The sequence below is a fragment of the Emys orbicularis genome, chromosome 8, assembly GCF_028017835.1.
Source record: "Emys orbicularis isolate rEmyOrb1 chromosome 8, rEmyOrb1.hap1, whole genome shotgun sequence".
NCBI lineage: Eukaryota > Metazoa > Chordata > Testudines > Emydidae > Emys > Emys orbicularis.
Genome location: NC_088690.1, coordinates 63,047,276 through 63,074,201, shown reverse-complemented (window position 1 = coordinate 63,074,201; position 26,926 = coordinate 63,047,276). Strand labels below are relative to the sequence as shown.

General features: G+C 47.5%; 1 protein-coding gene across 2 annotated transcripts; it reads right to left on the bottom strand.

Annotated features, from left to right (window-relative positions):
- Window positions 1–376: 376 nt before the first annotated feature.
- Window positions 377–26,320, bottom strand: ALDH9A1 (aldehyde dehydrogenase 9 family member A1). 2 transcript variants are annotated; one of them, XM_065409448.1, is made up of 12 exons: window positions 25,743–26,320; window positions 17,434–17,628; window positions 15,118–15,263; window positions 13,425–13,554; window positions 11,982–12,116; window positions 11,117–11,313; window positions 9,444–9,584; window positions 7,843–8,031; window positions 4,992–5,079; window positions 2,865–3,006; window positions 1,845–1,957; window positions 377–1,311 (listed from the first exon to the last, which is right to left on the bottom strand). In XM_065409448.1, exons 2-12 carry the CDS (start codon window positions 17,600–17,602, stop codon window positions 1,217–1,219), a joined length of 1,545 nt encoding a protein of 514 aa, XP_065265520.1. In that variant the 5' UTR covers window positions 17,603–17,628; window positions 25,743–26,320; the 3' UTR covers window positions 377–1,216. The 2 variants fall into 2 exon arrangements, with proteins under 2 accessions (XP_065265520.1, XP_065265519.1); XM_065409447.1 differs by lacking the exon at window positions 25,743–26,320 and adding an exon at window positions 18,526–18,586.
- Between the last annotated feature and the right edge of the window lie 606 nt (window positions 26,321–26,926).

The following is a 26,926-nucleotide window of genomic DNA, read 5'->3' as shown; positions in this document are numbered from 1 at the left end:
TGCCTTTCTGTACCTATCATATCAGTTCCACTTCTGAGCCTTTCCCTTTGATACTACACTTGATTTAAAAAAATCTTGTTGCCCTCTAAGTCCTTTATGCAGTGAGTGATCTAGGCAGTAGCTCTGCTGTAGGTGGGACTCTTATAAGTTAACTTTGCTAAACTCCAAGCTGGATGCTTGTTCCCTGCTCTCCCACTAGTCCTCTACTCTGCATTTGAGAGTTGCAGCTCCTCTCTAAAACAGCTGGCAGGATTTCTTTAACTGCATTGTAAGTGACCCTTGTATCGACTGCTACAACAATACTAACAGTCTTCTCCTACTGGAAGGCAGCACTTTGAGCTACAGCTCCCATTCTTCCATAAACAGATCTTTCAGATAAGGCCATATACCAGCACTTTTATTTGATTGCTAAAATAAAGGAGTATAAAACTTTCTCCAAATGCATGTGTACGTAAAGAATAGCTTGCCTAATTGTTGGTGCCTTGGGGGATAACAAACAACTTTCATTAAACCAGCAACTACCCCTAGGTGATTCTAGGGTAGAGCACTAGCACTATTCCATAGCTGCAGGTGGATGCCATTATACACTGCTGTCCTCACTGCACAATGAGCTATATTTGGAAAAAGACCCAACCAAGCCTCTGTCAGCAATCATTCACATATAGAGATGGCCAAACAGTGTTCAAACACCCCTCTATGCTGAAGTAGTTTAGGATAAGGGCATTGCTGTTCAGAACTGGTCTAGGAGAAGTCAGTCATGCTTCTACCAAGACTCTCATACCGCTCCGTGTGCATGAAGGAAACCTCTGTCTACAGAGACTACGGCATCAGTGTAGGTTTTCTCCATGCACAATGAACTGTCAGAGCATGACCCAGTAGTTAATCAGAAATTGTTACTAGACAACTGCTATGTCTACTGGCACTAACTTTAGTAGCAATAGTTGCTGGTGATGAATCAAGGTCACTTAATCCGATTTTAGTCCTAGGCCCCCCAGGCAGATTGTGGAGAATGGGACACTCAAACCTGAACCCCAACTGTTTGTGTCCCATGCCCCCACACTCACAAATGCATAGGATTGCAGCACACTGCCCCACCCCAGCTTCCCCCATTGGCACAGGACATTGAGCACTTTGTTACTGCCATCTAGAAGTTCTAGTAGAAATCTCTGGCTGATGGAGTGGGACAGCCTGTTGCTCTTCTGTGAGGCCCATGCCATTAGAACACAGATTCCACATCACCCATCTCCACACAGACTGTTTTCAGCTGCGAGTAATACTCCATTGCTGCCTGGCCGTTCTCTCTGCCAAACCCTGGAAGGGACAGACACCATATTCAAGAGTGAGATGATAGTGCCAGTCATTGCCACCCACCCTGTTTTGTTATTGCTCTGTCACCAGCCATGTGGTCAGACTCAGCCATGCACACCTCTAGCCCTTTCAGGAAGGATGACCCTGCCTGCAGGCAGCAGTGCAGCATCACTAGCTTCTTGACATGGCATTTCAAGTTATCCCTAGACTGAGTAGCTGAGTCAGCTCTGAGCTAGGAGCCATAGCAGGCCATGTAAATTCCCTTCCCTTAGCTTTCTCAGTGTGTAACAATGCAGCCCCCTCATCAACCTCCCGCCTTCAGTTTCTAACTGCAGCCCTGGGTGCTCAAAATAGCAACCAAGCTGCTGAGCGGCTTTTGGCTTCCCACAGGTGTGACAGCCTCAGTTTCTGGTATCTCAGCCTAGGATGACACCACTTGATTCTGCTATCACAGGAGTAGGGACATTTATTCCTATATGCTGGAGAGGTTTAAAGGGAAGCTCTAGTAGGTTTTGCATAGCTGGTGCCTTGCTCACCTGACATCTTGTATCCTCCAAAGGGCAGCTCCACAGGGCTGATGTTATAGTTGTTAATGAAGCACATTCCAGCCTGGAGAGCAGCCACCACCCTGTGAGCCCGCTGGATATCCCTGTGGGAGAAGGACAAGGTTTAGTGCAAGCCTTCCCTTTCATACCAATTCCCCCAGCCCCCTGCAGACAGCTCAAGTGGTGGGCATAGAGTCCCACTAGCAGCCTTTGCTCCCCCATGCCCAGCAGCAGAGCTGTGGAGAAGTGCATGAGAATCTAGTTCGCAGGCAGTGTTTTTGACTCTGAGGCGAGAGGCACCCAACCTGTGCTTGCCCAATGGATGTAGCAGCTAATTGCCAGGAAACCTAACAGCACTTAGAGCTGTTAGAACTAGTACACCCGGAAGGCAGGCTGTCTTCTCCCCCACCACTGCAAGGGAAAGCAGGCAAGAGCTGCCTTTGGACACTTGGTGTGTGCATGTCTCAAAAGGAGGCAGAGAGTCTTCCCGTGGCAGGGAAGACAGGTAGGGCTGTGAAGGAGTTTGAGAGGCAGCTGGAGACACTACAGGTTGTTATGAAAAGGGGAAATGGGGGGAGGGAAAAATAAACATTTACAAGGTCCGTACTCCCAGCATGGTGCATTTTGTTAATCTTTTACATTACAAATTCCTGGGAAAGGGGCCATTTCCTAATCTATGTCTGCACAGTGGGACCCCAGTCCTAGCTGGAACACAGCACCAGAGACCACATGTCCAGCACACAGAGGCAGGGACTTTTTGTTCCAGGTTTTGTACAGCACCTAGAACAATAGGGTCCTGATCCATTACTGGGACTCCTAGGTGCTATGATTATATACAAAAAATAAATAACAGTGCTCCGTTTTGATCTGAGCCATCTTGCTGCTCTCTGTGGCTGTTAAGAGAGTATCCATGAAGCAGAATTGCCACCAGGACTTGGTATTCTAGTTTGGTAACATTCTTCCCCTATCCCTAGTCCATTTCAAGGACTGAACACTGCCCCCCACCTGTACCTGGTAAAAACACCACCTGCCAGCCCAAAGGTGGTATTATTGGCTCTCTCCAGGACCTCCTCCTCAGTGTCAAATGGTAGGATGGACATGACAGGCCCAAAGATCTCCTCTTTCACACACGTCATGTCATCTCTGCAGTCCCCTGGAAGTATTGCAGCACACGTGTATTTGCAGTGCTGAATTCTGTATGTAAGATCCCAGCCCCACCACAACAGTCCTTGACAGAGCATCTTCACTGGCACGCCATTGGCCAAGTTGGGAAGGGTGGCATGTCCTACCTTTCACATGCAGAGCAAGCACTAACTTTTGCACTCATCCCTCTGACTAGTCATTCTACTGGGCTCCAATCCACAACCTGTGTGTCACTTCTCTGTCAAGGCCACCATGCCCCATCCATTGTTACCCTGTGTCCTATCAACGGTCCTGAACCTATGAACCCCTATATGCCTTGCATTGCAACCTGAATCCATTATCTATATTACTTATGCAGAATGTTGCAGTTCAGGATTGAAGGGCTAGGCAGAGCTATGTGTGAGGCCAAAGGAAGATACAACAAGTCAGGACTGAATGTACTGGCAGATTGGGGGCGGGAGGGCTGGAGTGGTGGTGTGCACAAGCTTGCACATCTTCTGCCTGTACCGTGCCTATAAAATCCTCCAACAACTAAGACAAGTAAAGATCATGTCCAGCCATAGCATTGGACATATGACTTCTATCCTGGCTCTGCATTATGCAGGAAGTTGGCAGGCTGCCTGCCCACAATTCAAAGCCCTCAGCTGCTGCTTCACATCTCCCATTCCCTCACATTCCCCTTTAAGCCTACCCACCCTCCATTCTTGTACCAGTATGTCCAGGTCCATCAGCCCTGGGGCTGAACATCTAGAGAGGGTTGCAGGAGCTTCAGGAGGGTATAACAAAGCTGAGCAAACTGGGCAGTGTGATAGATGAAAATTAATGTGGACCAAGGGTATATCTACACTGCAATCAGAGGGGTGATTGCAGCACAGACATACCCGAGCTAGTTGTTTCAAGCTAGCTAGATCAAAAAGCCGCAGCAGCATGTATAAGCTCCCCCACCCTGAATACATACTTGAACTGCTAGCACTTGCAGCTGCACTGCTACTGTGATTCAAACTAGCTCAATCAAAGCTAGCTGTGGGCTGTCTACAAGTGCTGCAATCACAGCTCTGACTGCAGTGTTGAAATGCCCTAAGTTGCAAGGTAATGCACAGTATGGGACACATTTTCAATTTCTCAATCCTTCCAGGGCTCTAAATTAACTCCAAAAAGGGACCTAGGCATTGTTGCAGACAGCTCGAAGACCCCTCCTCGAGGCACAGCAGCACTCAAGTGTTAGGAAGCCAGAAAAAATGCAGACAATATTGCTACACTGTATAAAAAGTCTGCCCTTGAACACCATATAGTCAGTTCTGGTCACCCCCTTTGCAATATAGTCAACGGTCTAAAAATATTAAGAGGCCTACAGAAGCTGGGAAGATTGAGACTATTCAGTTGAGAGGAAATGAAGAAGACCGGATGTGACAAGAGGTGCATCAAACAGTTCAGAGAAGGTAGATCAGGCACAGCTTTCTCACACAAGGAAATTCCTTAATTTAAAAGTGCTTTTTTACACTAAAGCACTGATAAGCCTGAGGAACCCACTGCCACTAGATGAGCCCCATAAGATTCAAGGAGAATTAGGGTTTTTTTGAAGATCATCATCTACAGTCAAATTACCTGGAAAAAGCTTCTTAAAGGGATATCAACTTTCATGGCTCAGGACACAGAGCAAGCACTATCTACCCAGGATTAGGGAGAAATTTCCACCTGTTTGGGCCAGTTCTCTTGCAGTTGTCCACCCTGGGGGTATTAATACATCTTCCTCTGAAGCATCAGATTCTGCTCAATGTCAGAGACATTATACACCACTGATCTTACCCAGTATGTTCCTATGCCTCTAGAGTACTGTGTGTTGGGTCCAGCTGTCTGAGCTATACAAGCTATCTGAAAAGGGTTACACATTTCACAGGCTTCACTTTAGGCAGAGGGTCTGACTGAGCTCAGGAACTTGTTAGCATTAAACCTATGCATATAAGATAGCTCCACTGAACTGAAGAGGAATCATACCTAGCACGCAGGGTCGCATGTAGTAGCCATTCTTCAGCTTGGGGTCATCAGGAACATACGGCTCCCCACCACACAGCACCTTTGCCCCCTGAAAATGAGCCAAACTAGAAGGTACACAGGTGTCAGAGAGCCAGCACACTGCCCTGATGTTCCTGTTGGGAAGCAGCAGCAGCCTTAGAAGAGGCCTAAGGTGGATGGAGTTGGCCAGTCACAGGAATGATAGAGTCCAGGAGTCTGGGGGTTTAGGGGGTGGCAATAGTCAAATCAGTTTCAAAGACAGCTGCCCAGTGAAGGTCCTGGATTGCTTGGTTGGCTAAAAGAGCTGGAGCTGTCACCCTGTGGCTATGTGGAGATGAGAGCAGGCAGTTCAGTGACAGGATTAGCCAGTTCCCCAAGAGCAGGAAGCCTCCCTCCCTCCTTCCCTTTATGCCCACAAAGTGCAGGAGAACAGCAGCAGCTTGCACCACTTGTTTGGGGAAGCCAAGCTGGATTCCCAAGGTTATTTTGGTTCCTTCATCTACAGCAGGTCTGACATTTCCCCTCCAAAGCTCCTCCAAGAGCTTCAACACATAAGCTGAGATACCTAAAGGCCTGAGTAGCATGTGACTGGCCAGATACATTATGGGGATGTTCACCCCACCCAGAAGGGAAAGGGGTCTGCACCACTGCAGGCAGCAGAATGGAAGTTAGTCATTTGGCATCCCCACCACCACCCTTGGCTTGATCTTGTGCTAATTTTTTTAAAAGCATGTGATATCACCCAGCAATAAGTGCTTTTCTCAGGTGGGCTGGAAAGGAAGGGGTTAAAGCAGATGTCTGCAGAAGGCACCCTGCTCTAGTGCCTTGTCCATCAAGTGGTAACTGCACTGTGACCCAGCTGTCACTGGGGACAACACTGACTCTGGAGTAAATCAAGCTGGGACCTATTTCCCCCCCCCCCCCAGTGTGAACACAATTTATTGTGCACTCTACTACACAAACCCGTACTGAATAATTTTAGATACAGATTGAATTGCCTTTGAAAAAACAAGATGTCTTATGGTTTATCTTTGCTACTGAACAGGAGCACTTGTATTCTAGCTCCAAGAATGATGAGCAAACGAAACATTTCTTGCTTCATCCTAGTTTGGGATTGTGCCACTGTCACTAGCCATCTTGTTTTATTTTTGGAGATGAATTCAGGAATAATACAATATATCTATGCTGCACATGTGACCTGTCCTTGGCCATAGCAGCAACTGCATCTTTAGGAGTCTCAAAATGTATATCTGCTTCTCCTGTAGCTTTCCCATTGGAATCATGTTCCATGGTGATTTTTGCAGGTTTCAGTGGAGCAAAAAAATTTACAATGTCTTGGGCACAATCTTGACAGGCTTTCATGTTTTCCCTGGCCGGTGTTTGCTATCAGCTAAGAATTGAAAACCCTTGAGTTTAAAGCCACTCAGAGCCTGAACAGACAGCATCTGCTGCTGCCCATGCTATAAAGAGAAAGCCTGCCCAAGCAACAAGCAGATAATACAAACAGCTGAAAAAAGTTTTCTCCTTTAAGAGCTGGCCAGGGTCCAAAGTTCAGGGCTCTTTCATTCTCCTGTTACAGATGATGATATTGCTAACATGGCTGATGAAGCCAGGAGCTGCAGTCCCTTGTTAGTATGTCAGAAAGGGTAATGCAGAGCCCTAGACTTGGCCTGTGGCTGGAAGAATGCCTTTCCCACTGCTTTGTTTGAAGATCCCAGTGAGCTGTAATTTGAATCTGCCCAGCTGATCTGTTACTGGCCTGGCATGTTAAACAAAGAGTTCTGCAGTTAAACTTTAAACCAGGACTGTCAGACACATTCTGGGGAGAGTGCCAAATTCAGCTTTTCATTGGGGCACCTAGTACAGGTTCAAGACAACAGTCTCCTCTCAATCCACAGCAGAACTCCAACTGGAATCAACAGGAAGTTTGCACAAAGATCAAGGGTGAAATCTGGCCTTTATGTAATAAGTTTGGACCAGCCCCTCAGCTGGTGCAAATCAGCATTCCTCCAGTGGAGCTATGCCATTTTACACCAGTTAAGGATCTGGACCTTAGTTGTTCATTTCATGGTCATGTTAGGCAGGAAAATAATTCTCCACTTCAGGATGACCCTTACTTCTGTCATTTGTTTCTCTTCCTCCGTCTGTCCCCTCCTTTCATCCCCCTTCATTTCGTTCTCTGCACCACCCCAATTCTACCCCCTTCAGTAGTGGTTAGTGCTGACATATGAACATCATTAGACTTTAGCGTTGCTAGACCAAAGGTATTAACAGGGGTTGGGAAATTCACCAGTCTCAAGCTATTATATCCAGGCTGCCTGCAGACCAGGCACACATCACTTCACTGGTTACACTTGGGTCAAGTCCAGAAGGTTCTCATTGCAAACACAAGACCTACCATTTTGTTTTTAAATGAAAGCTGAAATTCTACAGTATTCAAATACGCCTCATAAACAGATCAAGTGAGCCAGGTGTTTGCCACCTCTGCTTCACATGTTACAATGTGTGCTATCTATCCCCATGACCCCATAGCCCTGCTGAGACACTAATATCTGAATAGTAGGATCTCTTACCACTCTGATTCAACATTAAGCCATTGTGTAAGTTTTAATCCAGGAGTCCGTTCTACATGTACCCTCTTGCATATGTAATTCAACCTCAGCAGGGAAAGGGCTTCACCCCAGAAAGGGTAGTGAGAACATGCTGCCTGTCTATTAAACTAGCAGCAGAGGGAGGTGGAAAGTCCCTTCCCTCTCCCCCCCCCCCCCCCCCCCCGTGTGTGTGACTCTTTCCAACAAGCCCCCTCAAATCCAAGAAAGCCAGATGCTCTCACCTGCTCCTTCGCCTGAGTAATGAACCCCAGGACTCGCTCCAGGTGGGGGCGGCTGATGAGGGCCCCCATCCTTGTGTCTTCCACAAGTGGATCTCCAATTTTAATCTTCTGGGTGTGTTTCACCACTTCCTCCGTGAAGACCTCCAGGATCTCCCTCTGCACAAACACTCGAGTGCCATTGCAGCAAACCTGGGACATCAGAATCAGCACCATCTTATACAAGGCTCTTTAGGAGGAGTATGTAACATACTATGGTCCCCCATAGGACTCCCACATGGCACACTATCCCACCCACTGAAGCAGCACATGCAGCAACCACTTGTTTCACTTGCAGCTGAATCCCATTTCTCGGAGGTAGTGTAAGTGGCTATTAAAGTGACCAATGTAGCTACCAAGTTTAACCCCCTCACTATCTTCCCTCAAACATATTGGGAGTGAGCTGAAGGATTTGAGCTTCTTTCCCGATCATCACCAGCTCCATATGGGCCACTAGGACGATTACTGTTTGCATGGCAGTGATTGATTAGAGAGGAGCTCAAACCAGCCCAGGCACCTTCCTTTCCAACTCTGGTGCTATTTGGACATGATACAAAAGTGAACTGCATTATGCAGCTCAGTCCATCCCCAGGGGCAATAAAGGCAAAGGGATCACTTGCTGTTCACTCCCTCACCACAAAACACATCACATGCAAGTATTTTAATGGTCTCGGTGCCACCAAGTGGTGAAAATATATATGGCCACCAGCAGGGGATAATCAGAGTTGGCTGTTCAAACCCCAAAGATGCCCCAAAGGGACACTTAAGCATTTAGCTATTATGGCAATAGATGTTACAGAAAGCCCCAAAGTGCCCAGGGGCCGGGCCCACAGAGGGTAAACATCTTGCAGGCTGGCATGGGGATGGGAGCATCATCAGCAAGCAAGAGAGGAAAGCCCCACACTGCTGCAGACTCACAGCAGCTGGTCTAGTCAGTAATGGAATCCAAAGAGGCTGCAGTAGGGAGGCAGAGCCATACATTCTGATCTCTGTGCTGCAGGCTTAACTCCAAGGGCCAAGATGCAATAATAGCTAATCTTAGGGGCTGGTGTCTTACACAGAAGAAGCTCCTGGAGCCACCACCTCCACTCCAGAGAATTATACTACCTGCTGGGGCAAGTGAGGAAGGAGCTAGAGGTGGCACAGGAGTAGGCATTCGAACCCCAGTTTTGCCCTCTATCGTGATTCTCACCAGAGAGAGAAACCAGGAGACATCCCCTCAAACAACAGGGTGTGTGCTAGAGCCCTGCATGGGACTATTCTTAATCCTGCTCCCAACGCTCCTGCGGACCCTGGTTCTGCTGCAAGGCTCTACACTAGTTCTGTACAGAGCTCTAGTGTGTTCCCTTCCCCAAGCCTGTGAAAGAAACTTCATAAACAGGTTCCATCATGGGCACTGCTCCCCAGGGCAGTTTCTCCTATCATGTACAAGGAGGGTGAATATAACTTGAGTGTTTTAGGACGTCAATCGCTGTAGTATCTGTGGGGCTGGGGATGGGGAGGAGAGGGAGACAGGAGAGTAGAGAGTAAGCAGGTAGCATTCACATCTCCTTGGAGCTACACACCTCGCCCTGCGTGAGAAAGTTGGCCATCAGGGCTCCATTCACAGCATTCTCCAGGACGCTGTCAGAGAATATGATGAGGGGGGACTTGCCCCCCAGCTCCAGGGTGACTGGTTTGATCCCTTTGGCTGACATCTCCATGATCTAATACAAACAAAGATAGAAGGGACAGGCTGCTGGGGGATGAACACAAACGGGACTGTGAAGGCCCAACCAGGTCCAGAAGGGCCACGGAAGACCACAAATACATGCCCCCCATTCTAGAGAAGGGGGAGAGAGGAGAAATTCACCCCTGGCCCACACACATGCCCTTTGCAACAACAGAAGTAAGTCACATGCAGAAGATTGGGGACTGCATTTTTTTTGGTGGGGGGCACTCAAGACTGTTCCCAGACTGCTGCCCCATGATGGGCACAAGAGACTTTTTGCTGATTAAAATGGACATTTACAGATTCTCCCCGGACGCTATTTTTAACTCTAAAAGCCGGACATGTCCGGGGGAATCCAGACGAATGGTAACCCTAGTTAGTGAGCCATTATGAATCATAGGCCTTGTGATTATAGATAGTTCTGCTTTTGTACTTTTCCTTCATCCTGCCTCTAAGAATCCCTCTTCTCCAATAAACTTAACTAATGTTCAGGTCTGAACCAAAGTTCAGGCCCGAGCCAACTAAAGTTTAGGCCCTAGCAAATTTTTCCCCCACAGGTCTTTTTGGGGCCTCACCTGCCTCAGGGAATGGACAAGGGCTCTGGTTTCTCAGCAAAGAGACTTTGTCAGGGACTGAGGAAGGTGGGGGAGGGAGTATTTTCGTTTGCTTCTGAAAAGGCAGCAACTAGAAACTGAGGGGAATGAGCTAGATTCCCACCCCCACCACAGGAAATGGCCAGGAATCGGATCAGTTAGTATCCCATACTAATGGAGGGATTGATTCTCCAGGGGGAAATGCTTGAGTTCCAGACTCACGTGGCTGCAGGATAAATCTTCCCCAGCTCCAAAGAACTAATTGTCTCACTGCATGCACATGAGCAGAATTTGCTGTAGGTCAGTGTTTATTCCCCAAGATACCATTGCTAGGTAAGCAGCTGTCCAATAATGTGGGGTAGAAAATTACTAACAATGATTGCTACCCCTCCTCCCCCTAGGAAAAGAGAGGTCTCTGCATATTAATTTAACCCGAGTTTGGGTTGATTGGAGGGAAACATATTAGTTTCCAGGAGTTCTCATGTGTTGTCTTGCTGCTTAGTTCAAAACACATCCTGGCCCAAGTTTGCCCATTTAGGTACCTGTATTTATTCCCTGCTAGAGAACACTCTCTTCACCAGGCCATAACAGGCTGAAGAGTTTAAGACTATCAGAGCAGAGACTCTCCATGGATTTTATCAGGTTAATAGCTCCTCTCTAGAGCAGAGGTAACCTTCAAGCCCCCCACCCTGCAAAAAAAACCCACAACTAGTACTCCAGGTAGGCCCTTATAGCATAACTACAGCCTTTTATCTGACATTTCTGTGCCATATCAGAATAGCTGCAAGGCATGGCCCATGTGCCCAGCCATTCTCCAGGGCAGGCTGCTTGTGCACAGGCTTGTAGGAGGGTCTGCCTCTGCTGCATGTCCTCTAGTATTCGTGCCATAATTAGAAGTTCCTTGCCCTCCCCCCTAGCACAGGGTGGTCTTTACCTTGATACCAGTTGGTACACTCCCGGTAAAAGAGACTTTGGCCACATCCCGGTGCTGGCACAAAAATTGGCCAGTGGCAGCTCCCCCTTGCACCACATTGAATAGCCCATTGGGCACACCGGCCTGGGTGAAGATCTCTGCCAGCATTACCACTGAGATGGGGGTGAGAGGAGATGGCTTGTAGATCATGGCATTACCTATGTGAATCCAGCACGGGGGGGGGGGGGGGGGGAAGAAGAGAAGAGGAGAAGGGGTGTTAAAATCTGAGAGACACTGGGGACAGGGAGGCGGGGGATTGCATATTCAAATATCTCACCCTCCAGTAGGACAATGGATTTTGCAAAGACACTGAAAACAGGAGAGCAATTGGAAGTTTTTCCCCTTTTGATCCAGACAGGTATCCAGGCAGGGCAGCGACAGCATTTACAAATGCAGTAGTCTCAGTAACTGATGAAATGGGGGCAAATGCAACTGAAGTCACACAGCAGCAGGAAGGTGCTAGTATGGTACCTGCTACTGGAACTAAGTCAGGAGGAGGAGCAGGGCCACTGCTTTGCTGGCCCCACCTCTTTGCTCCATTCCCTTTCTTTCCATCTTCCACTGAAACGCTTACCTGTTTGGTGTGAGGCAACAGCAGCACCCCCTTCCTGTCATGCTCCCACCCCATAACTTATTTGCTAACTCTCCCTTGCCCTTGTCTCCCCTCCCAGCCAGAAAAAGGGTCTCTTAGAAACAGATCTAAGACAAACAGATCCTTCATCACCCACTAATGGAGCTCTTAGTCCGTGAACGCTTAACCCGATTCTATCCTTCACCACCTGATCACCCAAATCACAAAAATCTTGCACAGACGGGGTCTCATTACCACAAGCCAAGGCTGGGGCAGACTTCCAACAGGCAATCTGGAAGGGGTAGTTCCAGGCTCCGATCCCAACACATACCCCAAGCGCCTCTCTTCGGGTGTAAGCAAAGGATCCCCCAGGAAGCTGGACGTGCTGACCTGGGCAGGGATAAATACAGGTGAATGAGAACATATGGAGTTAGATGGACAAACTAACAAAGAACCTTCAAGCCTTATCAGACAGCTTCAGACCCACTTCCCTGCCTCACTGCCAAAGTGGGATCTAGCAAAGCCCTCTATACTAACAGGTTTGCAAGTGCCCCAAGACCAGTAGCACCAAATGGGGTTTGCCCAAAGCGGTCTTAAGATCTTGACTCAAGGAACAGCTCCCCCTTTTAGTGAATTAGAGTGAAATCCCCACAGTGCCACCGGAACCAGCAAAAGGACAGACACTAAAGAAAAAAAAAAAATCATTGCTGGCCCAGGCGGGTGCCTGCAAGCCCACTGAAACCAGCTGCACTTGATTATGCCAACAGTGGCAGGAAGGTCTTGTGGTTAAGGCACTGGCCTGGGAGCCAAGCAATCTGGATTCAATTTCCAGTCCTGTTACAGACTCCATGTGTGACTTTGAGCAAGTTACATCTTTCTGTGCCTCAGTTTCTCCATCGTAAAAAGGAGAGAATAAGCCTCTCTTCTCCCACCCTTTGTCTTGTCCATTTATGCTGTAAATTCTTCAGAGCAGGAACTCTCTCTCGCTACATGTATAAACAGCACCCTAGCACAACGGGGCCCTGATCTCATCCAGAACTGAAAGCCCCAGCTAACAGTGAATCTGGTCCCTAATATAAAGACAAAAAAAGAAATAACTTCCATTTGTTAGCTGCTTTACTACAGCCTCACCCATTTATATTTATAGCTGTGCTCCCACCCCCAGGCTATGATAAAGCCTTTATCAGCAGAGCCATCCTTAAGAGGAGATGTTAAACCAGGGTCCAGTCTGCACTGTCTGAGTGGAAGCTGAAAGTCACAAGGCATTTTAAAAGAAGCCAGGGATATCACTGGAGGTGTAGCCAGTTACCTTTCTCCCATTACAATCAGCATCAGTGTCCCAAGATGATAAATGGACTCTTGCTACATGTAGAATGGCTGCCCTGTTTACCTGGTCACCGCATTCCAGCCCAATTTAATCCCAGGCACTCCTGCTGATGTCAATGGAGTCACACAGGTTTTAAAGCAGGACAGAATTTGCCCCCCCATGTTTAACTCACCACTGCATAAAAAGTGTTGTGATACCATGGTTCCTATCCTAGGAATCTGAAACCGAAATTCTACCCTATTCCAAATAGCCAGGGACTTTCTACTGGCCTTAAGATTTAACATCTGACTAAACAATCATTGCAGTATACAAATGACCGACTCACAGCTGGGGAAAAGGAATGAGGCTCCAGTGACTAGTATAGCTCTCACCTGCTATAGCCCCCGCTAAACCTGCATAATACTCCAGGCCCTGCCAAGATATGTCAATGTCCACTCTGGCTTCAAAGATGGATTTCCCATTATTGATGGTTTCCATGGTGGCAATTTCTTCCCTCCGTTCCTGTAAGAGCAGCACAGTAACAGCATTAGACAGACTGTGGCACAGCCCACAGCATGCTAGCTGCCTTCCAAACACAGGTGAAGACAATCTTTGCCATCAGTGATGACCCAATCGTCTCTAAAGCTGTGTTTTCCACTTGCCATTTACCAGTTCACCAGTGTGTTGAGCTGGGCGTAGAGGAGTATTTAACAAAGACCTGCTGGGGGTCTGCCATAGGTCTACTCTTGCTTAACATCCTTGTTTAGATTTACTGATCATTTAGATTTAGAAATTGGAGTAAACAAAACATTAAGTAAGTTCACAGATGATACTAAATTGGGAGGAACTGCAAACAACAAAGGACAAGAAAAATCCAAAAGGGACCTAAAGAGGCTAGAACCATGGATTTAAAAATAAATAAATTCTGCTGGTAAATCATCTTTATCACCAGACTGCCCTGAACACGGCATTACAATTCCACTGTAGGGGTCAGAAAGCAGGAGAAGCTGGACTATGAAGGAAAAATAAGCACAAATCCCTCCAAAAATATAGCAGAGGCAAACCTGAAATGCAGCCAAGTATGTATGTACTTTTCAATGTATGTATTCTTTCATTTGCCCTAGCAAGAGTCTCATTCTAACGCATTCCAGTTACAGGGTTACTGCACTAAGTCCAGGCCTATACTGTAAACTTACATTGGTGTAACTACGTTGCTCAGGGGTTTGGAATATCCACACCCCTGAGCTACAGGGATACTGACCTAACTCCCAGTGTAGAAAATGCTATGTCAACAGGAAGGACAAAAACTCTCCCATCGGCGTAAGCAGTGTTTTCACTGAGCACTACAGCTTAGCACGGATTTGGAGCAATAACATTTTTGAATTGCTTCACTCCGGCTCCGGGCAAAAACCTACTGGTCCGTGCTCCAGCTCCGGCCTCCACTCCAAAGCCCTGCAGCTTAGTATAGCTAAGTGTACACAAGCCCTTAGTAGTTATGAAGATAAGGCAGTGTAACAGTTACGCAATTTAAGTTCCAAAAGCAAATTGAGACAGGGATAGTGCCCTGTACTTTCTGCAGGCACAGAAGTTCTGGACTTTGGGAGGTTTCACTTCTAGCAAGCTTACATGGATTTTTATATGTCTGATGCAAACAAAACTAAGTTTACTATAAGGATACAGAAACTACAGTAGTGGGATAAGCAATCCAGAGACCTCAACTCAGGCATAAATTTGGCCTATATTTGTTGGGACAGGGGAGACCCAAGTGACAAGGGAGGCAGGCAGGCAGGCACATTTAGGGCTCTCAAGAGAAGAGACAAAAGACTGAGCTAGTGGTCACATGCAACAAAGCTGCCTTGATGAGATTGGAGGAAATCTACTATCTGTGCTGATCAAAGATGCCTTTCAAACTCTGCATTATTCATGCAGTTTGATGAAATGTTACTGCATTTGTGGTCTCATCTAGTGCTGCAAGCACAGCCCAATAGCAAGCTGTCAAGGGTTAAAATAACTTAAATAGCTCAGAAGGAGGATCAAGGACAGGACCACTCCATTCCAACACAAGAGAAAAGCTTCACCACATACCCGGATAATCCTGGCAGCCTCCAGCAGAACCCTGCTCCGCTCCATGCCCGATTTCTGGCTCCATATCTTAAAGGCAGCTTTGGCACTCTGCACAGCCAGATCCACCTCCTTCTCCCCAGAGAATAGAAACTTGCCCATCACTCGACCTAAGAAAAAAGGTTTATATTTTAGAGCTTTCATTCAGAGATTTTTGCCACTAACCTCGCTATCAGCAAGCATTTATAGGAATAGCACCAATGTGATCCATGGTTTAGAGTATCAGAAGAAGTTTTCATTCTGTCTCTTACTGCTTTTGCATGTATGCGAACAGATTTTAAGGCCACACAAAAAAAATCATTGTGATCATCTAGTCTGACCTCCTGTCTATAGGATTTCATCTAGTAATTCCTACACTGAGCCCAATAACTTGTGGTTGAACTACAGGATCTTTTAAAAAGACATCCAATCTCATTTTAAAGATTTCATGTGATAAAGAATCCACCACAATCCATGGTGAACTGTTTCAATGGTTAGTTAACTTCGCTGTTCAAATTTTGCTCCCTATTTCCAGTTAGAATTTGTCAAGCTTTGACTTCCACTTGTTGGATCTTATGTCTTTATCTGCAAGATTAAGGAGTCTCCTTCCTGTGTTGATTCTGTAGGACTTGGGATAACCCAACAACACCCTGTCCAAACATCCTCTCCCAAAAGCCTTTTAATCCCAGCATTTTAAGACCGTTACAGTTTTTAATACATTTTGAACAGGTCATCTGCCAGTACCAGATGTTGGTATTGGAAGAGATTACTACTAATCACCAAGGGCCAGATCCTGTAGAATTCTGCATGGATCTTCCATTAAAGGCAGTGGGCATTCTGCTTATGGACTGAGTGCAGGGCTGGGCTACAGAGGTTGGTATTGGTACGGACTGTGCCAGCTTCTGGTATTGACACTAATTCCAAGTGTTATTTGCTAAAATACTGACAGACAAACTGTCTCTGAATATGACCATTATGCTACTAGCACCAAGTGTTATCTGCTAGAACTAGGATTTTCCCCAGGGGACTAGGGATCAAGTGCCCTCCTTGAGACACCATAAAGGGATCTGACTTTCAGAGAATGGGTGCCCAATGCCTTCTGAAAATCAGAACGGTTTAAGTTGTTTCAACCTGAGACACACTTAAAAGTCACAAGACACTTTTAAAAACCTTGGCATAATTCACTAGTGTGAAGGGTGGCCAGGGACGAAAGGAGAAGCAGCTACATGAAATCCTTCAAGCATTTGAGGAGCAGCACCAAAGGCAATTCCCACATAGGAAATGCAAGCACAAGCTTCTACTTAACTATCCTGTGGGTTACTGGCTGGTGTATCAGTGATGAATTTCCATCAGAGGTGGTCATTCGACCCAAATACTGGCTCGAAAGCAAATTCACACTCCTCCGAATGCCACTGCACAGCATCTACAGATATTCTCACAGAAAATGAGACTGATGTGAAGAGTGAAGGTGCTGGCAGGAGAGAGAGTGATGCTGGATATTCAGGGGTGGCAAAGGGAAGGGAGCTAGGTGTGTGAGCCCCACAAGGTAGCAGCAGTGCAGGGCACCTGGCTAGAGAGATGAGAGAAGTCCATGCTTCCCTGTCTACTTCAGCACACCAGAGATTTGCTGAGTGCCTTTGCTGTTTCACCCCATTCTGTTAAGTATGAAAAAGCACTGGGTTCAGTCCACATGAGAACTTGGGACCCAACTATCCCCAGGGCTGATGTAACAGAATGGGAAATCCAGCCACTTATCAGCTGCTGTAGCAATATTTGCTGCACTAACTCTCTTTCTCCAGAGCCCTTGTATCAGCTTCCTTTTCCTATCCCATGCAAATCTAAATGGAAGAGAGAACCTGTTAAACAACATCTTTATGGGTAAGACAAGCTATGTAAGTATTACCCAAATTGCAGGCAGTGTTGTTGTAGCCGTGCTGGTCCCAAGTTATTAGAGAGACAATGTGGGTGAGGTAATATGATTTACTGGACCAATTTCTGTTGCTGAAAGAGATCAGTAAAGAAAGCTGTGTAAGCGTGGATGTTTGTCTCTTTCACCAACAGAATTTGGCCCAATAAAAGATATTATCTAACCCACCTTGTCTCCCCAAGTTGAAGGGACAGTTACTTGGAGACATTGCAGAGTGCTGGGCCTCACAGTGGAGCTTGGGATTTCATCTGCAGTGTCTATCTAGCATTCCAATCCGGTTCATGGGCACTGGCAGGTTGTTATATATCTTCAGGCAATTTCTGCTGAGGTCCAGGATCCCAGATGCCCTACTGGCACAGAAAGCAGTCAGTTACCTGTCGCTGGCTCATACACCTCCTCACTGTGGCTTCCATCCACAGGCTGAATTCGGGCCCCAGCCCGGTAGTTGAGTGGCTGCTGCAAGTGGAAGGTGCTGGTTTTGCTGCTCATGGTGGCGAAGGCGCAGAATCGAGGCAGAAGGGACAGGCTGGGCCGTGGGAACATCCAGGGGGCAAGGCAACAGGAACAGGCTATAGAGAAAGAGAAACAGAGGCAGAGGCAGGTGTCAGTCACCGAGTGTCCAGGCTCATTGCTAGGAACCACCAGCACCACCACGCACAAGGAAGAGAAGGGGCCCTAGCATTGGAGGAAGAATTGGAGGGGAGGTGTGCAAGACCCCTATAATCCCACCAAGGGAAGGTACCCCACCACTGTAGAGTGGGAGGGAGTATGAAATTCCCCATAACCCCCCTGCAGAGGAAACCCCAACACTGGGTGGGGACAGAGGGGTATGAAAACCCCCATAACCCTGCTATGGAAGGGACCCTGGCACTGGAGGGAGGGGCAAGGAAGGGGTATGAAATCCCACATAATTCCCTGAATAGGGGACCCTGACACTGGTGGGGGGGAGGGCAGGGAAGGGGTATGAAATCTCCTATAACCCCCCACTGCAGAAGGACCCTGGCACTAATAAGGCCTTGGCTACACTTGAGAATTCACAGCGCCGCCGCAGCAGCGCTGTGAAGCGCGAGTGTAGTCGCGCTGCGAGAGCTGTCTCTCTGCGAGAGTAGCTTACAGCGCTGCACTCGCTGCGCTGGGGGGGGGGGGGGGGGCGTTTTCACATCCCTGAGCGCAGCAAGTTGCAGCGCTGTACAACGCCAGTGTAGCCAAGGCCTAAGGGGGAGGGGTATGGTATTCCCCCATAGCCCCCCTGCGGAGGGAACCCTGGCACGGGGGAGGGATATGGAATCCCCTACAGCCCCCATGCGGAGGGGACGCCAACACGGGAAAGGGGGGGGGCGAGCGGCGGGTTATGAAATCCCGCATAACTCCCCGCGGGGCACAGCGCCGAATGGGGGCAAATCCGAGGGGAAGGACCCGCAGCTGAGAGAACGGAGCCGGACGCCCGTGCACCTGGCGGCACTCACCTCAAGAACAGTTCAGACTGAGCTGCTCAGTGCAGCGGGACGACTCGACTTTACCCTGGGGCCGCGCGGCAGTGCTCCGCCCCCTTTGTGTCTGGCCCCGCCCACCGCGCTGCGAGCGGCAGCCCTGTTAATCGCCCAGCTCCCCACCACAAGCCTCCCGCTGGAGGAGCGTGCGCATGGGCAATGGGGCTCCACTTCCCCCAGCGAGTGACAAGGACTGATAACGCGGGCAGTGCCCGGACACGCAAATCTGCCTACGCTCGGGCCGTCCTCCCTGTATGACCCAGACTGAGCCCTGGGGCGGGGCGGGTCAGATCCCCACTCGCTCTCTGCCCCCTCTCTCCACACACGCCGGGGCGGGAGGGGGAGAACCCCGCTGCCCCAGTATCTCGGCGCCGTTCTGCCTCAGAAAACCCCACCCCACACCTTCTGCAGACAGTTTGATCTATTCAACCCTACCCAAACACTACCTCAAACCCACCCAGTCTCCAACAAAATCCTACCTATCCAACCCTACCCAAATACTACCCCAAACCCACCCAAACACTACCTATCCAACCCTACCCAAACACTACCCCAAACCCATTAAAACTGTACCCAAACCCCAACTAGCCAACGCCACCCAAACACTACCCCAAACCCACCCAAACTCTGTCCAAACACTACCTATCCAACCCTACCCAAACACTACCCCAAACCCATTCAAACTGTACCCAAACCCCAACTAGCCAAAGCCACCCAAACGTTACCCAAAACCCACCCAAACACTACCCCAAACCCACCCAGCTCTATCAAACCCTACCTATCCAACCCTCCTCAAACACATAAGAACATAAGAATGGCCGTACTGGGTCAGACCAAAGGTCCATCTAGCCCAGTATCCTGTCTACCGACAGTAGCCAATGCCAGGTGCCCCAGAGGGATGAACCTAACAGGTAGTGATCAAGTGATCTCTCTCCTGCCATCCATCTCCACCCTCTGACAACAGAGGCTAGGGACACCATTCCTTGCCCATCCTAGCTAATAGCCATTAATGGACTTAACCTCCATGAATTTATCCAGTTCTCTTTTAAACGCTGTTATAATCCTAGCCTTCACAACCTCCTCAGGCAAGGAGTTCCACAAGTTGACTGTGCGCTGTGTGAAGAAGAACTTCCTTTTATTTGTTTTAAACCTGCTGCCCATTAATTTCATTTGGTGGCCCCTAGTTCTTGTATTATGGGAATAAGTAAATAACTTTTCCTTATCTACTTTCTCCACATCACTCATGATTTTATATACCTCTATCATATCCCCCCTTAGTCTCCTCTTTTCCAAGCTGAAAAGTCCTAGCCTCTTTAATCTTTCCTCGTATGGGACCCGTTCCAAACCCCTAATCATTTTAGTTGCCCTTCTCTGAACCTTTTCTAGTGCCAGTATATCTTTTTTGAGATGAGGAGACCACATCTATACGAAGTATTCAAGATGTGGGCGTACCATCGATTTATATAAGGGCAACAATATATTCTCCGTTTTATTCTCTATCCCCTTTTTAATGATTCCTAACATCCTGTTTGCTTTTTTTGACTGTCTCTGCACACTGCGTGAACGTCTTCAGAGAACTATCCACGATGACTCCAAGATCTTTTTCCTGATTTGTTGTACCTAAATTAGCCCCCATCATATTGTATGTATAGTTGGGGTTATTTTTTCCAATGTGCATTACTTTACATTTATCCACATTAAATTTCATCTGCCATTTTGTTGCCCAATCACTTAGTTTTGTGAGATCTTTTTGAAGTTCTTCACAGTCTGCTTTGGTCCTAACTTTCTTGAGCAGTTTAGTATCATCTGCAAACTTTGCCACCTCACTTTTTACCCCAAAACAACCCAAACACTACCCCAAACTCTGCCCAAACAATCTCCCTCCTCTGATGCCATATAGGCATCACTATCCTTATTTAGAATGGAGGTCATTGGGCAATACTCAGACTCCGAGTTTATACTAAGGTGGTCAACAGTTGGGTCTGAAAGATTATTAACATCGGTGGAAGAGAACAGGACCCTGAGGGGTGGTTGTGGCTGAGGCTGGGATATAGGACAAACTCTACATAAGCAGCACAAAAAGGCAATTAACAATCCACAACAAGCAGCTAAAATAATACCAAGCAACATCTTTACAACTATAGAAGTGGAAAGGTTGGGTGCAAGCTGAGCCAATTCTTTAGAGACAAAACACGCAATATCATGAGAAGAACATAAGGCACCTAATCTATAAATGGCCTGAAAGGCTTTAACTGTTTTGTTATATTTTACTTCTATTACATGTATTTGGGCTTGAAAGCGAGATAGGTTGGAGAGTTAAATAGAGAGGTTAAATTTAAGAAACGGTTAGAGAGGAGAGGAGTCCAATTAAAAGTGAGAGGGATGGCTGGGTTGAGAGACACATAGATTTGAGGCATACCAGGCCAGGTAATAAAGCGGCTGCCTTGTGCAGTGGTTAAGTTAAGATTGTATGGAATGGGGATTTGGGGCTGAGATGGCAGGGCACACCCATCCTTTTTGCTAAACAATAATTTTCCCTTTGGGTCCTTTCCAATTGCTTCTCCTTTCCAACAGGCCATGTCCAATACATTGATCATTTCCCCAGGATGCAATTTGGGAGGCAAAATAGCTGTGGGGGTTCCAAGGGCCATAATGACCACAAGGTTCCGATACCCACCCAGATATGTTGAGCAGCGAAATCATAGGGAGTGGTGATGAAATGGCTAGGTTCATGGGGTGGTTTAACTTCCCATACCTGCCGGTGGATAACCCAGTCCCATAGACAATTCGCCCAGGGTTTTGGCACAAGTAAGTGCACTGGAGCCCAGGTGCCATTTACCGGTTCCGAAGCTTGGAAGGTACATGCAACAGAGTCACAGCTTTATTTTGACAATGTTCACGTATTTCGTCACTTCCACAGCTTGGGTGGCACTTCCACAGTAATGGTAAGGGTTTTAGGCCACCGCTGATTTAAAAGGGACCGTTAAAGAAATCCTGCATTTGACTACAAGCTGAATCCCAGACAGTGTCCTTTCCTGCTAAGGCAAGGGTGTTTATTAATTTTGCCTCAGTAAGGAGGCCTGATGCTTTTTCCAAATTTTCCAGACGTTCTTTGTGATCCCGGGTTTTATCTATTGTTCAAATAGCGACAGCCCCAGTTAGGCCATGCAAAGCTCCTTCCACCAAACCTCTCCCTCCTCGATAAAAACTTTCCCACTGCACAAGCTGGGCCAGTTGAATGGCCGCTCTCTGAAAACAATCAGGGTACTAGGTAGTCATTTGGAAAGCAGAGAGGGAAATGAGAAAGTGGTGGTTCTTATAGTAGCATTTAGCACAATTCACCATTGTAAACAACAATTCCATCGGTAGGATGTGCTATACCACATTTGTTGTTCCGAGACTTGAATTTCCCTGATGCTACGGCCAGACAGATTTATATGGGAATTGGAGAAGATACGAGGGGGAGTAGCTGGGGAGCAGGGACTACAACAATGGGCAACCATATAGAGCCGGAATACACTGCAATACGACACAGGCCAAACCGGAGGCTACTGATTGGCCAAGATTACTTTTTCCCTCCCCACCCCAAGTTCGTTAAGGAGGAGAGGCTGAGAAATATTAAAAGATTCATCTTCAGGTAGTTTTGGCTAGCTTCCGCAAGCTATTCTTCAAGATTTCGTAGTCTCAGTTCACTTAGCTGTCCGGCAATGAGGCTGCAAGGGAGGGGTTACCAGCACAATCACCTTGCTTGGTTGGAGGCTTTATTGTGGCCTCAGGTGGAGAAGTTGTTTTCTTAGCAAGGTCCGAAGGCTTAATGGATTTGTCAGCGGACAAGAGTCCCATAGCATGGGGCGAGGGCAGTTCTTTGCTGATGGACCCTTATGCAGACCCAGTCTCTGGTTTCAGTGAGTGGCAGGACTGCTGTATATAAAAAGACCTAACACATTTCGTTAGTGCCTGACTATTGTGTGATTTATTAAATGACTGTTTATTTGAGCTAGGCCAGCAGGGCACTGTTGGTAGCTGCATTTGGTGCCCTGGTAAAAAATTTTATGAGGGCTGAATTTGGTTTTTTTGATTGGGAGTGGCCTTTAAAGGGCATTTGGCCATACTGGATCTGTGAAGCTGCACACATACTGGATCTGTGAAGCTGCACATAGCTCTTTTATAATCAGTTCAGATATGCCAGACCGTGATACAAAATCCTTAAACAAAAGCCCCACAACAGCCCACGCATGACACATTTTACCAATGCAAAACTGTTGCAAAACCTCCGTCCAAGATCCTGCATTTGCCCTTCTTGCAAACTTACAATTCTATTATCCAAACATTTGATATTAAATTAATTCAAATATTTAGAAAGAGTTTTCCCAAAGAGGGAAAAGTGCTGCCTGCCCAATCATCATGTCGCTGGCAGTAGTGCTGGGCCACAGAGGAAAAGTTTTACTTAACTGCAGCAATCAACGGTGCACAGTCATCCGGTGATGCACGCGAGCAAATAGGGCCAGAGCACCTGAGGCGCAACCGTCCAGGGAGCGCCAAAGGTGTACAGGGTACAAGGTGTACCCAGCAACACTTCCAGATTTCTATTTGTGGCTTTTTAGTTGATATTAGCTTTTACTTGCTATTTGTTACCAAAACAGATTTAAAATTTTTCATTCTTTTGGCTTTGACTATTTTGCTGCAGCCACAACTTTGGTCTTTATTTTAAACACTTTAAATTTTGTAAAGCATTAAATTACTTTAAGGATTAAATGCCAAATACCAAAATTAAATAACACTAGAAAACATCTTAAACTTATAAACAAAAAATTATACACACCAGGAGCGTTTCTTAACAAATTTAACTAACCTTTTTTATATAGTCAAATGATTTTACCTTAATATCCTTTTGCCTGGATTACTTACAGACACTCCCAAAGGAGTGGCTGCAAAGAAACCAAGAATTTTCTTTTTTAACATTTATTCATAGTTTTACCGCTTATGCCATTTGTGACGGGTTGGATTACAGAAACCCCCCTTGGGAGCTGCCACCCAATGTACCAAGACTACTTCTGCTTCTGTTTTCCCTGCCAGCCTAGGACTCCAGCACCCTGTCTTGCTGAGCTAGACACTCCAGTCTGCTCTAACACAGACCCAGAGTCTGAATCACTTGTCTCAAAGCTGCAAGTTTACCTGAAAACAGCTCACAGTAGTGTGCTTGTCTCTAGCACTCAGATGCCCAAATCCCAATGGGGTCTAAACCCAAATAAATCCGTTTTACCCTGCACAAGCCCATGCAGGGCAAACTCATAAATTGTTTGCCCTCTATAACACTGATAGAGAGATACATTTTATATTTCCAGTTTTAGATACAAGAGTGGTACAAATCAGATGACTATACTCAGTAGATTATAAGCTCTGTAATGATACCTTACAAGAGACCTTTTGCATAAAGCATATTCCAGTCACGTTATATTTACTTATTACCATATTTTTCCTAAAACTATTCCAGTTACATTATATTGACTTATTACTAAGTTTCTATAAAAACATATAGACTGCATGTTACACCACTATTCAAGCAATCACTATTATAAAAGAAAGAAAGCAAGAAGCCAACTCTGCAATTACTTAATTTTCACCAGCAACTACAGAGTTAACCCCTCAAACCCCCCCCCCCCTCTCCTGACTTCCTTAAACTGCGGTTGTCTGCCCGCTTGGGCCCAATCCTTTTTTCTTATGGGCACAGGCACTGTTTTACTATCAATTCAGCAAGGAGGGTGGGCTGTTTTTACCAACTCTCCTTGTAGAAGAGGACCAATTATTTAACAAAACAATTACTATTATACTTAAAGAGTGGTTAAACAACACAACAACACTAAAACACTTGCTATTATGCTTGAAGAATAGTTAAACAACACTAAAACACAGCAATAAGCTTAGTTCTCCACATTTTGGCGAGAACAATTTCCCAGGCCTCCACATTTAGGCGAGGCCGACTTCCCAGGCCCCCACATTATCGGGCGGGGCCGTCTTCCCCAACATTCACACACCAACGGGGAGGATTTATAAGGGAGGTCCTCGCATGCACCCTGTCCGGCAACGGGTTACCAATCTGCCTTTAAGAGGAACGGGGTAGGATGCCCGATTGCCCCAGGTTTTAGCAAACGATTCCCAGGGGCTCCCCTTCACACACAGCAAGGGGAGGGAGCTCACTCCACAGTGAGTCCATGCTCCCGAGGAAGATTTGGGGAAGGGTTTTGGTCGTAGGCCAATCACACAAAAATTAGGAAAGCCTTGGTCACCGTACTCTCCTCCCCCAGTAGAGAGCACAGGCCCGTCTTCAAGAGTACGGGATGGGATACTCTACTACCTAGGAGTACTAGGACGGATTCCTTAGGGGCCCCCCCGCTCTCCGAGCAAGGAGGTGGTCTCCGTACACTCCTCCCCCAGCAGAGAGCACCGGCCCGTCTTCAAGAGAACGGGATGGGTTGCATCACTGCCTAGGAGTACTTGGACGGTTTCCCGGGGCCTTCCCGCTCTCCGAGCGAGAAGGGACACAATTGTCACTTAAATGGGTAGAAAAGGGTGGGGACCTACTAGAGCGGGGGTCTCCGATTCACGGTCCCTTACCCCGCCCGCAGCCGGTCCCAGAACCACCTAACGACCTACAATCACACCACACCTAAACTGGGATCTTTGCTATAACAGTCCTACCCAGCCACTAGCCTAATACTAGTGGGAGTCCTGCCAATCCCCGGGCCGCAGGTCTCACTAGTCCACACAGCCTATTGCTGGTGGGAGTCCTGCCTGCCCCTTCGGCTGCACCGGGATTCCCTGTACCTAGCCCTACATGCGCAATGGGGGTCTCCACAGTTAAGGGTCCCTTACCCCACCCACAGTAGGTTCCAGGGTGCCCTGTCCTAGCCCCACCGCTGTCACTCTAGGCGGGGGTCTCCGCTATCCTCGGTCCCTTACCCCGCCTGCAGTGGGTTCCAGGGAGTGGCTCTGTCCCCTACTCACTATGGGGTCCACTTTCCCGGGGTGCTCCTGCAGCCTGATTTTCACCTCCCTCTGAGATCACCACTGCCCAGAGGGATATGGCCACAAAGCTAAGCAAGCAGCAATATAGAAAGCTTAAAAAGGCAAAGCATAGGAGTTTGGCGTACTTCTTGTTCTTATCAAGATTAGAAACCCTTTCAGTTGTTTACCTCTAGTCCTCGGGCCACTCAGTTCTTGAGTCAGTGGTGGTTTCCTTTATGTCCCAGAGAGATCACCCAGCCTATTCAGCCTCTATTCCTGCCTGAATAATCTCCTGTCATCCGAAACTTGTTTTTATTCTGGGCTGGCACTCTAAAAGTGTTTAACTGCCAGACGGATGTCCCAGTAATTTCACCGAGGCTGTTCCAAGGAAACCGTTGGGTCTAAGACCTCGTGTACACACCACAAAACAGACAGTCACCTACGCCCTCCCCCCTAGCTTATAGCCTAAGAGAGCGCAGCATGATGCAAGAATTTAAACAGACAAGTTACAGAACAGACACACACAAAACGAACAGGCGTCAGGCAAATGAGTCTTACCTCAAAAGGTTCGGATCACAGCACGCCCTTACCTGAACCCAGAGCCTATGGGCAGCTCCCCACCGAAGCCCAAATAGAGACAAGGGTCTCTTACCTGGCGCCTGGGATCGGTGTGGAAGCGGTCCACGGTCCTCCGGTCCGGTGGGACGTCGAGTGATCCCGGACGAGCCCCCAAATTGTCGTGGTCAAAGACCCCCACACAGTCATTTTAGTTCAAAGACTCATAGCCTGAGGCCTTTATTGACATACAAACCAGTGCACTGGGGTGTGGTCCGGAGACCAACACACCTAGCGACAGCTCACAAGCTGCTTTTATTCCATTAAACCACAAGCAGGGTACAAACAATACGTCATGAATTAAGAAATTGGGGACCAATTATAAGCTGGGCATGGGGTGAACACGAGCTCGGGGGCAAATCACAGGCTGGGTTTGGGGTGATCACGAGCTAGGGTGTTGGGGTTGGGGTCAGTCCTCTCACCCCCCTCCCTACCCTCTGACCTAATTTCCGAGGAGTGGGTGTTTGTTTGGGTAGAAGGGCGCTTGGTGGTTTCCGCAGGGGTGGTACTCGGCCCTAGCTTTGGTACATTTCTTAAGACTTGAACTATGTCATTTTCCGGGGGATTTTAGCAAAGGCTTAAGGGGGGGGGCTAGTTTGCAGATAGCTGGAATCACGGAGTAGGTCACAGATCATGCAAAGGAGAAATTGCATGAGTCAGTTTACATTTAGCTAAAGTTACCTATTGCTTCACACAAGCGGTTATTATATTTCATTAGCCATGAACATATTTCACCAGTGATGCTGGGGGGTGTGTG

Coding starts and splice junctions, on each gene's coding strand:
- ALDH9A1 (XM_065409448.1), bottom strand. CDS start 17,602: ATGTTCCCACGGCCCAGCCTGTCCCTTCTGCCTCGATTCTGCGCCTTC. Junction 9,585..11,116: donor GTGTACCAACTGGTATCAAG/GTAAAGACCACC, acceptor TGTTTGTATTAG/ATCATGGAGATGTCAGCCAA. Junction 1,958..2,864: donor GCAGGTGGTGTTTTTACCAG/GTACAGGTGGGG, acceptor CTTCTCCCACAG/GGATATCCAGCGGGCTCACA.